At 42.5% G+C, this 14604-nt stretch overlaps 1 protein-coding gene across 1 annotated transcript in view; it reads left to right on the forward strand.

Annotated features, from left to right (window-relative positions):
- LOC124803150 (lysosomal-trafficking regulator) overlaps window positions 1-14604 on the forward strand; it is a 593053-nt gene that overhangs the window by 13401 nt on the left and 565048 nt on the right. The window contains exon 4 of the mRNA XM_047264331.1: window positions 3352-3515. Within this exon, the coding sequence (XP_047120287.1) occupies window positions 3352-3515 (164 nt within the window). The remainder of the gene's footprint in view (window positions 1-3351; window positions 3516-14604) is intronic.

Here is a 14604-nt window from a genome sequence, read left to right on the forward strand (position 1 = left end):
GACACACATCTGAGCTGCAATACTGCTGCTCCTACGTAAGATGGCACAAGAGAGGATCTTGTTGCGACAATGCTAATTCTGCGCACTGAATGGTGTTTAAAATGGCACAGCTCTGAGATAGGCAGTCAGTGATGAGGTCGTGCATAAACTGATAGTTACATTAAAAGTCTGCTCCAGTTATGAGCCCAGGCACGTCGAAAACCGCAAAAATCAGTGTTGGGTGGAAGTTTGAATCTAGGTGTAATGCTAACTGCTTTTCACCGTAGATGGGGATTCTGGCAGTTGTCGCAATAAGCACATTATGTTAGTGCCATCACTGTGTCATCGATCCTAATTCGGTAGACACGGAAATCTGAACCCATGTAAGTATGAAAACTCTACACTTAAGACTGAACCCGTAAGCACAGTTGATGTAATTGATTGGCAGTAGATAATGTGGTATTTGTACATCTTCTTACCACACTCTAATCTGGTTGCCTGTGCTGTTGTGACTGAGATTAGTGCCCTATAATGCCCACCTATGAAGTTTGGGTAGTTGCAAGGCTCTTAGTTCACTGACAGGTAGGGTTTGGCAAAATGCCTATGGTACCAGCACCACTGTTCTGGCAAGTTTAGTGGGGTGACATTTTCTGATTTTTTTTCCAACTTTGTAACTGCTGTTGGCGTGCAGCTACTTGCACCTTGAGTTTTGACTCTTTTGCTGCTAGCTGCTCCACCATGTGTTCGGACAATCCATGTTGCTGGTGTGAAGTATTCAAGAGTGTTCTGGGGTCAGTGACATCAGCTTGTACAACTGTGCACATTCCGGAGTATCTGTGTTGGCTGTTGATTCTTGCACATGTGGAAAATTTCACTTGAGCTGTTTGCAGTGGTATCTGTCTTCTTTGCTAAGACTTCCAACACCAAGTCTGTCTGTGCTGCAGTGATGACACAGATGTTAGCTGGAAGTTTATGAAGTCATAATACCTGTGTAAAGATTGTTCAGACAGAAGTTGAGGGCCTCCTAATGTGTGTAGTGTTTTGAGTACTTGTGACAGAGTCTTGCCACCCATATATTCATCTGCAGTGTTTTTTTCTTCTAAATACAGATGTGAACCCACAAGATTAAATCTGTCTGTGTTATTAGACACAGGACATGGTTGAAATATGTGTTCAGCCTGTGTGAACCAGAGCTGAGGTCATGGGAAGCTTAATATTTCCTTGTCACACATTTGTACATCCATATTTTGCATTTTCATCCATTGTTCCATTTTGCGGAATGTTAATAGTTGTCTATAGCGCTTCTGGGTTGAGTGGTAAGTATTGTTCACTCTTAATTCCAGTTTATGGTGTTATTCCCTATGATACATACATTTTAAAGATATTCATAGATTTTTTGGAGTCTCTGGGTGGACAACCAATGTTTCGGGATGTCATTACAACCACATTTTGCCAGTGGTGTCAAAAATGTGTCCCAGCACCCTTCCTATCGACGCACCTTATGTGTGTTACTTAGTGTAAGTTTGAAGCCTGCTACCTTTTCAAATTTCCCTTTTCTTTTTATTTGTATTCCAAAAATATTTAATTTTCTTTTTGTTTGTCCTGTACAATTAGAGTTAAATTTACAACTGAATTTCATTTCCTTTCAAAAGCAATTTTCTCTCTTAAAGCTAATGTTATGGTTACATAATCTTATATCAAAATCAAACATTCCATACAAGTGGACATCAAATAGTACTTGATTACCAAATTAATTTCACAAAATTCATTTGCTTATATCTCCCACCAATTGCAGGTGCAGTTGTGTCCTAAATTTGAATAGTTTCACCCAAAACAGATTATTTACAGACAATACCTGATGAAAAAGGTGTAATAACAAATGGCTTAATCTTTTCCTTAACCTTTTGTGCAATTAAACTAACAACATATTTCTCCAATGTTGTTAAAGGGGAATGTTACTTCATCTGATCTGTTCCTCATTTTGAGGTACTAATTCCTACACTTGCCTGAGATTTGTTTAAAATCTGTATTTAATACATAAGACTGATCATTTACTTCATTCCTGGCTAAATCATACTGTTTAATTACACCAGAATGTAATTCTCATTTTAAATTTAATATTGTGGTATCGATTTCTAATAAATTTCTGTTTATCACTATGTTTTTGTGATGGGAGTTGGCAATACATTCATCTAATGTATCAGTTTGTTGATTTAATTTAGTATTAGTCGTATTAAATTTGGTGGCTGTTATAGTTAGAAATTTATCAGATTTGACACCTTCAGTGTTTGTCTTCATGAGGGCTTTCTTGTTCATGTCAACTCAAGCCTTTAATTTCAGCATCAGCTTGATCTATCTTCTCATCATTTGCATCTAGTTTCTGCACATTGTAGCCTCTACATCAGCAACTGCCTTTAGGGTTTCTTCAATTCTTCTACTTCTTGATGGCGCACAATCTTAATACTCCAGAATAACTTCCTCATTTACAACAGTCACTAACACCTACTCATAAAATTCAACTAAAAACCAATCCCATTTTCACTAAGTCACACACTCACATAAAAAAATTACAAATTGTTTTGAATAAGTGCACGTCACCATCTCAGCCATACACTGTTTGGATCAAAATGTAGACAGTCCTGAACTGCTGTAACTCAGTCACATAAGGTTATGCATTGTTCCTCTGCCTACAGACACACACACACAAAAATACACAACACTACCGTAGCTTCTGGAACTGTTGGGTCCCTTCTCAGACAGGAGAGAGGGCTGGATTGGGGTAGATAAAAAAGAAGGGCATGTCACCAAGGCAGCAGGACAAGGTGTGAGTGTTATGCCCCACTTGTCTCACCATGCCTGTTGGCAATGCTGGTACATGCTCCCCTTCAGCAGTTTTTTTTCTTTACCCAAATCTGGAAAAATTTATGTATTCAGAAAACTGTCACTGTCATTTGTCCGTGTAACATTTGTGGTGTTTCCTTTGTGTTGACCATATTGAACACAACAGTCACTAGACTATCTCACTGTACCTACACTGATGTGAAAATTGGTGCCTGAAGTTATGCGTGGCTTATACGGATAGATGTGGTGGGATGTCAGCCATCAGTAGCTAGTGCATCACCGTATGGTACACCACCTTTCAGCACTGTGCATCATCTCGAAAGCTTCCTTTACCCTCCAGCATATTCTTGTGAGCACGTCACTGTATAAGAAGATGAAAGACACCTGTCAGTATCTTCATTGTTTTTTTATAATCACTGGAAAAATTTCTTTGTTTTTAATTTTTTACACGAAGTGTACAACTGAACAACACATTCTTTTTTTCATGAACTACTTTATTAATGTGTAAATATTGACGTTCTCTCAAAACAGTCCCTGTCTTGTGGGCGTGAGTTGTGTGCCCTGTTGGTGTCCCTGTTTCCAGTCGGCCTAGAAGCTGCTCCTCGGAGTCTCGTAATAAATGAAGAGTGCAACCCATTTGTGCAGCTGTGGAAACCACGACCCCCGATGGACAGGCCATTAATTGATGTTGTTAGGTATGTATAAATTTAAATGTAGTTTAATATATCTAAAAACAAAGATGATGTGACTTACCAAACGAAAGCGCTGGCAGGTCGATAGACACACAAACAAACACAAACATATACACAAAATTCAAGCTTTCGCAACAAACTGTTGCCTCATCAGGAAAGAGGGAAGGAGAGGGAAAGACGAAAGGATGTGGGTTTTAAGGGAGAGGGTAAGGAGTCATTCCAATCCCAGGAGTGGAAAGACTTACCTTAGGGGGGCTTGAGTTGACACGAACAAGAAAGCCCTCATGAAGACAAACACTGAAGGTGTCAAATCTGATAAATTTCTAACTAGTCTTTAAATATGTCTGCTTGTGTCTGTATATGTGTGGATGGATATGTGAGTGTGCGCGAGTGTATACCCGTCCTTTTTTCCCCCTAAGGTAAGTCTTTCCACTCCCGGGATTGGAATGACTCCTTACCCTCTCCCTTAAAACCCACATCCTTTCGTCTTTCCTTCTACTTCCCTCTTTCCTAATGAGGCAACAGTTTGTTGCGAAAGCTTGAATTTTGTGTGTATGTTTGTGTTTGTTTGTGTGTCTATCGACCTGCCAGCGTTTTCGTTTGGTAAGTCACATCATCTTTGTTTTTAGATATATTTTTCCCACGTGGAATGTTTCCCTCTATTATATTAATATCATTAATTTGAACCCAACAATTACATTTGTTATTGTCACTGTTGCATTTCGAAATCTTTCCTGTCGTCTTATTTTCTCTTTGTGTTTTTGCCAGTAGTTTCACTTTGTATTCACCTTCTCCTTTTTACCGTAATCTGCTATACAATTTTATCCCGCCTATATACACTCAATAATACGTAACCCACTTCCAAACCATAGGTCTTGAAATATGTCTGCTTGTGTCTGTATATGTGTGGATGGATATGTGTGTGTGTGCGAGTGTATACCCGTCCTTTTTTCCCCCTAAGGTAAGTCTTTTCGCTCCCGGGATTGGAATGACTCCTTACCCTCTCCCTTAAAACCCACATCCTTTCGTCTTTCCCTCTCCTTCCCTCTTTCCTGATGAGGCAACAGTTTGTTGCGAAAGCTTGAATTTTGTGTGTATGTTTGTGTTTGTTTGTGTGTCTATCGACCTGCCAGCGCTTTCGTTTGGTAAGTCACATCATCTTTGTTTTTAGATATATTTTCCCACGTGGAATGTTTCCCTCTATTATATTTAAATGTAGTTTTAAACACAACTGAGATACACAAAATGATAAAAATCTCAGTTTCTAGATATTTTCTGGAAGGTTGAAGAGCAGTAAAGCGTAACAAATTGTAGTAGTAACTGTAGTACAGTTTTTTGTATAGAAGTCATTCTGATAATTTGATTGAGTAATGAAGGCTGCTGATTCACGACTCACGCCCGGTACTCACAGCTTTACTTCTGCCAGTACCTCGTCTCCTACCTTCCAAACTTTACAGAAGCTCTCCTGCAAACCTTGCAGAACTAGCACTCCTGAAAGAAAGAATATTGCAGAGACATAGCTTAGCCACAGCCTGGGGGATGTTTCCAGAATGAGATTTTCACTCTGCAGCGGAGTGTGCGCTGATATGGAAGTCTTAATTGCTTGCACCATCTGTCAAGAATTCAGTACTAATGTTCCTCAGATAAATACAAACATAGAAGTGCATTTCCCAACAACATGTGGGAAAAAAAAAGAAATGATAAGTTTTGTACGTTAGAAAATTTTGTAATGGGACATCAGTGCAGTTTTGGTTGGATGCAACACCCCGTAATAGGTGTAGTGATTCAAGGTAGATGAAGTCTCATAAAAATCACATGCAGTCCATTTATTAACACATTCAGTAATTTCTCTGGTCCATAGTGTAATTCAGATCTACTGGAAACATATCTTCTCTTAATATAATGAGGATGAGGTGCAGACGGTAGTTAATCATTACAAAATTCTAACTGGCGAACGATTGGACAAAATTCTTACTGTCTCCATTGACCCAATTTCATCACTGTTAATCATTCAGTGAGTTTTGATGCAAACTGGCAAAGCCTTGTGGCCTACCCTGTGAACTCGGTGCAATGACTCGTAGCAGGCTGCTACTATGTTCACATGCTTTGCTCAGTCAATGCGCTACCAGTCTATCCACACTGGAAGTGCTTCTCCTAACTAGGTTTCTTCAATCTCAGATCAGCTTCTTATCTTTACATTACATAGTTACTTTTCCATTGAATTCCTGAACAAGGGCCGGCTTCCATTCAGTGCCTGTACATACTACATGTGAGATAACAATATTTACAAATATGATATTTTGTCATTACAAAAACATAAATACAATTAAAAGTTTTCATTTTTTATTGTAATAAAAACCATTTTCATGTTTGTACATACTTCAAAAAAAGTTTTACATCACCCCGGTTCCCAGAACTCCTGAATATAGGTGCTGACTGTGGATATTGTGTCACAGACACAGGTAGTTCAACCATGCCTAGACGGTCAATACCGTAGTTTGATCGCGTCCACGTTGTTACTTTTTGCCAGGAAGGGCTCACAACAAGGGACGTGTCCAGGTGTCGGAGTGAAGCAAAGCAATGTTGTTTGGACATGGAGGAGATACAGAGAGACAGGAACTGTCGATGACATGCCTCGCTCAGGCCGCCCAAGGGCTACTACTGCGGTGGATGACCGCTACGTACAGATTATGCTATGGAGGAACCCTGACAGCAATGCTACCATGTTGGCTAATGTTTTTCATGCAGCTACAGGATGTCATGTTACAACTCAAAATGTGCACAATAGGCTGCATGATGGGCAACTTCACACCTGGTGTCCATGGTGAGGTCCAGCTTTGTAAACACGACACCATGCAGTGTGGTACAGATGGGCCCAACAACATGCCGAATGGACTGCTCAGGATTGGCATCACATTCTCTTCACTGATGAGTGGCCCATATGCCTTCAACCAGAAAATCGTCGGACACATGTTTTGAGGCAACCTGGTCAGGCTGAACACCTTAGACACACTGTCCAGCGAGTGCAGCAAGGTGTAAGTTCCTTGCTGTTTTGGGGCGACATTTTGTGGGGCCAATGTACGCTGCTGGTGGTCATGGAAGGTGCCATAACGGCTGTGTGATACATGAATGCCATCCTCCAACTGATGGTGCAACCATATCGGCAACATATTGGTGAGGCATTTGTCTTCAAAGGTGAAAATTTGTGCTCTCATGGTGCACACCTTGTGAATGACTTCCTTCAGGATAATGACATCGCTTGACTAGAGTGGCCAGTGTGTTCTCCAGACATGAACCCTATCGAACGCGCCTGGGATACACTGAAAATGACTGTTTATGGACGAAGTGATCCACCAACCACTCTGAGGGATTTACGCAGAATCGCCGTTGAGGAGTGGGACAGTCTGGACCAACAATGCCTTGATGAACTTGAGAATAGTATGCCATGATGAATAAAAGTGTGCATCAATGCAAGAGGACATGCTACTGGGTATTAGAGGTACTGGTGTGTACAGCAATCTGGACCACCACCTGTGAAGGTCTCGCTGTATGGTGATACAATATGCAATGCGTGGTTTTCATGAGCAATAAAAAGGGCAGGAATGATGTTTATGATGATCTTTATTCCAATTGTCTGTACAGGTTCTGGAACTCTTGGAACAGAGGTGATGCAAAACTTTTTTTGATGTGTGTAGTTGTGTCTGTATTTGAAAATATTTAACCGGCTTTCTCCTTTTGTTGTGCTTGCTGTGAGAGTAGGTGCAGCTGTCATTTTGGAATAAGATACCATGCCACCATGATTTTGTTCCCTTTCTCTCAAATGTTTTGAAAACCTGTGGGAACAAAATTCAGAGCATCTGTCATACGTTCACTATACTCAGGTGCGGTACTGCTTTCCCATTGAACCACAGACATTGCAGTTGATGGGGTGGCTTGGGTGCCTCAACAATACAGATAGGTGTAGCACAGTTACAGTCACAATGGGGGTATATCTGTGGAGGTGCCAGACAAACATGTGGTCCCTGAAGAGGGCGGCAGCTTTTTCTGTAGCTGCATGGGCAACAGTCAGGATGATTGACTGATCTGACCATGTAACACACCCAACTTGGCCTTGCTGTGCTGATACTGCAAACAGCTGAAAGCAAGGGGAAACTGCTGTCATAATTTTTCCTGAGGGAAGACAACTCTACCATAAGCTTAAACAATGATAGTATCTTCTTGGACACAAACTACTGGGAGTAAAATAGACCTCGTTCACATTCCCCAATCGGAGAATACTAAGTAGGATATCGTCATCAGAAAAAATAAAACCAGCGTTCTGTAGGTCGGAGTATGGAATTTTAGATCCATTAATTGAGCAGGTACATTAGAAAATTTAAAACAGAAAATGGATAGGTTGACATTAGATATACTGGGAATTAGTGAAGTTTGTTGGCAGGAGGATTAGGACTTCGGTCCAGTGAGTATGGGGCTATAAATACCAAATCAGTTAGGAGTAATGTGGGAATAGCTCTAATAATGAATAAGAAAATAGGAATATGGGTAAGCTCTACTATGAACAGTACAGTGAACACATTATCGTAAAGAAGCTGACAAAGCCAACATGCACCACAGTAGTACAGATTTATATACCAACTAACTCCACATCTGATGAAGAGATTGAAAAAATGTTTGTTGAGATAAAATAAAAATTATTCAGATAGTTAAGGTAGAGGAAAAATTTATTGTAATGAGGGACAGGAATTCGATACTAGGAAAAGGAAAAATAGGAGGAGAATATGGAGTGGAGGAAAGGAATGGAAGTGGAAGCCTTCTGGTGGAATATTGCACAGAGCATAATTTAATCATTGCTACCTCTTGTTGTAAGAACGATGAAAGAAGGTTGTACATGTATCAGAGACCTGGAGAGGATAGAAAATTTCAGAATCATTATACAGGGTGATTCAAAAAGAATACCACAATTTTAAAAATGTGTATTTAATGAAAGAAACATAATATAACCTTCTGTTATACATCATTACAAAGAGTCTTTAAAAAGGTTTTTTTTTTTCACTCAAAAACAAGTTCAGAGATGTTCAATATGGCCCCCTCCAGACACACGAGCAATATCATCAATGGTGGCTGGGAGAGGTGGCCGAAACACCATATCCTTAACATACCCCCATAAGAAAAAATCGCAGGGGGTAAGATAAGGGCTTCTTGGAGGCCAGTGATGAAGTGCTCTGTCACGGGCTGCCTGGCGGCCGATCCATCGCCTCGGGTAGTTGACGTTCAGGTAGTTACGGACGTTTAATACACCACCTATCAGGAGGTTTAACACCATACTTCGTTCGAAATGCACGCTGAACAACTGTCGTCGATTCACTTCTGCCGTACTCAATAACACAAAAAGCTTTCTGTTGAGCGGTCGCCATCTTAGCATCAACTGACGCTGATGCCTAGTCAACAGCGCCTCAAGCGAACAAATGTACAACTAAATGAAACTTTATAGCTCCCTTAATTCGCCGACAGATAGTGCTTAGCTCTGCCTTTTGTCGTTGCAGAGTTTTAAATTCCTAAAGTTGTGGTATTCTTTTTGAATCACCCTGTATAATGGTAAGGCAGAGATTTTGGAACCAGATTTTAAACTGTAACAAATTTCCAGGAGTAGATGTGGAGTGTAACCACAATTTATTGGTTAGGAAACTGCAGATTAAATCTGAAGAAATTGCAAAAAGGTAGGAAATTAGAGAGATGGTTCCTGGATAGGTTGAAAGAACCAGTTGTTCTTGAGACTTTTAGTGCAAGCATTAGACAATGATTGACTGAAACAGGGGACAGGATTACAGTAAAAGAAAAATGGGTAGCTTTGAGAGATGAAATAGTGAAGGCAGAAGAGGATCTAATTGGTAAAAAGACAAGGCATAGTAAAAATCCTTGTCTAAAGAAAGAGAATGACAGTAAGTGCAAAATGGCTAAGCAGGAATGGCTAGAGGACAAATGCGAGACTATAGAAGCATATATAACTAGGGGAAAGATACGTAACACCAATAGGAAAATTGAAGTGGTCTTTGGGGAAAAGAGAAGCAGTTGTACTTAACATGTCCACAGCGCAAGGAAAAACACCCAGGTAAAAAAATAATTGTGAAGTTTATTGTACATAAATAAATACTTTACTCCAAGGGGAGCCAGATTCAAACACAATACCTTAAGATGAGTCACATCTGTAATATTTAATGAATAAGAAAAATAACAGAAGGCTGAAGCCCTGTAATTGTCTCCGATGGAAGTTGGTGTGACACAATAACTTACCTGTCGCTAAGCTCACCACTTTCAAAGCCTGTATAAGACTTATACAATTCATAGTCCTTAGAGGACTAGAAAAAGTTTAAGATCGGTATAATCAATGACATGAAAAGATAACAGATATTACGAAGTCTGGCTGCAGGTTACTGTGTCTGCGGGCGCGTCTCTTTGTTATAAAGGTCATCATGACAGCTTCTGGATAGGAAGTTTAATGTGGATGGCGACGTCGTCGTAATGGTGACTCCAGAGTGAGGTGCTGATCGATGGAATGCTTTCACAATTTGCATCTGGTGCGGGAAGCTCACTTCGAGTGAAGTTGGTTCATCGTGACCCAAGCACTGGCGTAAATACTGCCCGTGCTCTAGGATTCTGCTGGTACTATTTTCAGTCTTGTGGCATGTGGAGAAGAAAAGGTCCATGTAACCAGTGTCCACTGGTGGCACTAGAGTTGCTGCCAGGTAACTGGGAGGAGTGTGACCCTCTCATGTCTGTCAGGAGAGAGGTCTATTGGTTGCATAGCCCATTTATGTTGATGGTTGCTGGCTGAATAGCCACAGGGCCTTGACGCAGCAGCTCCCCCATCCCCCTCTCTCACTGAAGGGGAGGGGAGGTAGTAGCACATCTTGACATCTCTGTGTGGGCAGGGGTCTTGTTGACAGCTTAGGGCTAAGGTCCACCACCATCGGCATTGGTGGTGCTTATCGCAGGATGGCAGTGTTGAGGAGCAGAAGCGTCCAGTGGCCACATCGCCAGGCAGGGATCTTGGAACCATCACAAGGCTGGTGTGCACAGACCTGGGGCGTATGGCAAGGAGCGGTCTTTTTGGAGCAAGTCTGGAAGGAGATCAAACAAAGTAAAAACAGATAGCTGGAAGTAGTGTGAAGGCACTTGGTAAAGGATTTGGAAAAATCAAATACAGAAAGCAGCTGTGAGGGCAAGCGTGCCCAGAAATAGAAATTGATATGTCCAGAGGGCCTAATGAGTGCTGGGGCATGGAAGAAACAGACTTATTCTTATTTATGGGGAATAACTCCCTCCCTAGCGCCTTTGCTGTAGGTTCCTTTCCTCCTCCTCCTCCTCAATCTCCTCCCCCCCCCCCCCCCTCCCATCCCTCCCCACCATAGCCCTTTTGCCTCCTTGCTAGCTCACCAGCTTGGTAGACAGTCTGTGTGGTGGGCCTGTTATGTACCCATCTGGCTGGGCCCTGAAACCACAGGGATCACAGTGCTGGTACCTGCAATGTGAATGGCTCCTGCAAGCCTAGGAGTGGTTGCCCATCTTTTCGGGGCATCAGAACTCCCGGCAATAACCGTCTTGCAGGGCGGCCATTGCTGTGGCTGGGTGGTGCCCAGGAGGAGCCCCTGCACAGAATGGGTGGTAGCAGAGCTGACGTTTGGCATATGAAATGTGTTAAACTCTCTGGCTGCTCTTCTGCGACTGCATCTCTTCCTAGAAATAGTTCTGTGTCAGTTCCTGTTTCTGCCTTCCTGCCCTTGCTCTGCTTGGCAGGAGGGCCAGGCCCGCTGGCTTGGGGTGAAACCCTCTTCGCAGTACGTCATCTGTATCAGGACTGATGGGGAAACTTTTGCCGCCACCACACCAAACCCCTTTTGTTTGTAGAATACATTGAGGACAAATTCAGTGAAGTTGAGTTGTTGAGCAAGATGAGATCTGGCTCCCTCCTTGTCAAGACAACTTCTGCCAGTCAGTCAAGCTCCCTCTTTGCCTGCAACCGTTTAAAGAGACATTCCAGTGAATACCGCTCCTCACAAGTCACTCAATATGACACATGGTGTAATTTTCCATAGGGAGCTGCTCCTCCAGTTTGATGATGAACTAAAGGTTGGTCTGGAATAATGTGGTGTTCATTTCATCTGGCGTGTCCAGAGATGCCCTAAGGACCATTGTGTGGACACTGACACTTTCATCTGGGATTTGAGGGGGAAATGCTGCCCGAGAAGGTCAAGGTAATTCTATATAGATGCAATGTCAAACCATACATTCCACTTTCCAAGTGTTGTGTCCAGTGCCTCAAGTTTGGCCGCATGTCCTCGCGATGCAGTGCCATTCCCATCTGCGGTGATTGTGGGTGCCCTCTTCATGTGGGGAGCCTTGCAACCTGCTGCCTAACTGTGTAAAGTGCTCTGGTCTCCATACTCCCCACCCACTGGAATTTCCAGTGTATAAAAAGGAAAAAAGAATTCTTGGAATAAAGATATCCTCTTCTCTGGCTCCTGCTAGTTATGGGGCTCCCTCTCAGAACACCCCTCCCCAGCGTTCTCAAGGTAGGAAGCCTGCAACCTCAGGTCGGACAAGGGTCTCTCACTCTGAGGCCCCAAATCCGCTCACTCTCTATCCGATCCTGACAGCATTGCCTATTCCCTTACTAATAACACCTCCTCCCTCCCTGTTAGGGAGAAGAAGGAGCAGTGCAAGTCAAAGGATGAGGCTTCCCTGGCTTCCTGGGGGACTTCAGCCCATACTTGTTGGTGACAACCACTGACCCGGTGACATGACTTCCACTCGGCTTCTATATATCTACCCTGGACTGTAGCCACACAATAATCCAGTGGAACTGCAACGGATATTACTGTTACCTACCAGAACTACAAATTGTTTCCTCCTATTCTATATTCTCTCTTGCTCTTCAAAAAACACACTTCTGGGATGACCACTCTCCAACGTTTCGTGGTTAATGGACTTTCTGTCTGAACCGTGCCGGCCCCAGAATAGTGTGTGGAAGGGTCTGTACTTTATTTTTCACCGATGTCATCAGTGAATGGATTCCCATCTGTATGAACATGGAAGCAATAGCAGTACATGTGCGAATGACCACAGCAATCACCATATGCAATGTCTACCTCCCTCCAGGAGGCTACTTCCTTATATTGACCTCCATACCTGAATACAGCAACTCCTCCCTCTTTACTGCCTCACGTCAGTGCCCAACACTCCCTGTGGGGGAGTGGCACTTTGATGGGTAGGGGTCTTCTAATTGACCAACTTCTTACAGATTGTGATTTGTTTCTCCTCAATGATGATTGCTTTACTTACTTCAGTGCTGCTCACAGCACCTTTTTTGCTGTTGATCTCACAATCTCCTCCCATGCTCTCTTGGCTTCCCTACATTGGTGACCCAGTGATTATCTTTGTGACAGTGACCAATTTCCATATTTCCATTGATCCTGTCATTCCCCTGCCACTGCCAGGCTGACAGGTGCCCAAGTTTGACATTTCGTAGAGCCGCTTGGTCTTTATGTATGCCTGCTTTGCACTTTGACACCTCTCTCTCGGATTGCATTGACGCAGTTGTGCGAGACATCTCTACCACTCTTTTCGTGCCACTGGCACAGCTATCCCCCTCTCCACAGATCTCCACCGTCAACGACCAGTGCCTTGGTGGTCCGAGGACATAAAAGTTGCTATCCAGGACAGCTGACGGGTGCTGCAATGATTTAAACAACATCTTTACACCTTTTAGAGGACTACCTTGTTGATTTTAAGTGTCTACGTGCTAAGGCTTGCTAACTATTAAGCAGAATAAAAGGGAATGCTGGGAGTGCTATGTTTCCTCCCTGGGGTGTATGGCTCTTCATTGGAAGTTTGGTACAGGCTCCATAGCCTTCTGGGCTGCCAGTGACAAACAACTGTCCAGAATCTGATCCTACCGGGTGCTCTGTGCACTGATCCATTGGTCCTTGAAGACCACCTCACGACACACTTTGCGCCAGAACCATCATCATCTTCCTGTGCTGCTACTTTTCTCTGGCAGAAACGCTTAGTTGAACAAACGCCCATATGTTTCAACCTCCACTAAGCCGAATTCTGTAATGAACCCTTCACGGAATGGGAATTTTTGTAAGCTCTTACCTCTTCACATGACACAGCCCCACACTTGGATTCCATCCACAACCAGATGATAGGGAGCACAGCTCAGCTTTAAGTGTTTAGGGCAACACTAATTTTGATTAAATGTTGTAGTTAGGAATCTAATATCATCGCTAGGTAACATTAATTCTTTAAATTTTCAACCTACACCCACAGTGACATTACAGTATCATTGAACAATCTGAGAATAGGCAGTTATGTCACAATGAGGTGTGGGTATAAAAGACTTACTGCCAGATGTTTCATGGTGAATATCATGTACGTGATGTGATCCTGTATAGATAAATGGAAGTCTTCTAATTAACCATAGGAGCATTGGCCAAACTGTGGCTGGAAATATTGCCTAAATTATTGCATTAAGAAGGTAGAATGCAGCATTCCTCGACCACAGAACAGTGGCTTTGGAACATAGCTCAGTTGTCGATAATGTTCTTGACTGCACCTTCTGTACTTTGATTCCAGTTTTTCTTCAGAAAAGGACAGAACTGTAGTTCACACCAAAATTGTGTAGTAGATCACTGAAAAGTCCCATCTCATTGTCAGAGTAAGCAAAGCTCTTTAATTTTCTAAGTAAGGAAGACTATCAATTTTAGTTTCCTTCCTTGGGCACTAGTCGGGTATCATCAGCCGTAATAGCCATTACTAGGAAGAAAAAACCTCAGAATGTATGGCAAAGTTGTAATATTTGGATGACTCGGAAGGGTTTTCGGTGTGACATGTAGTTACGTGCCAATGCTTTCTTTCCGAGTTCGTCCTTGAGAGGGTTTTTCAGTTAGCGACAGTGCCCTTTGAGACAGAGGGTAGCCAAGGCATCTGAGGTGCCTACAACTGGAAGAGTTCCCATTAGACTGAATAACACACAAAATTATGCTGGCATGTCCACCTTCAGAAGGTGAAATATTTTGTACTGCCTGTAGGC

Source organism: Schistocerca piceifrons, chromosome 6, assembly GCF_021461385.2.
Source record: "Schistocerca piceifrons isolate TAMUIC-IGC-003096 chromosome 6, iqSchPice1.1, whole genome shotgun sequence".
In the NCBI taxonomy this organism is placed as follows: Eukaryota; Metazoa; Arthropoda; class Insecta; order Orthoptera; family Acrididae; genus Schistocerca; species Schistocerca piceifrons.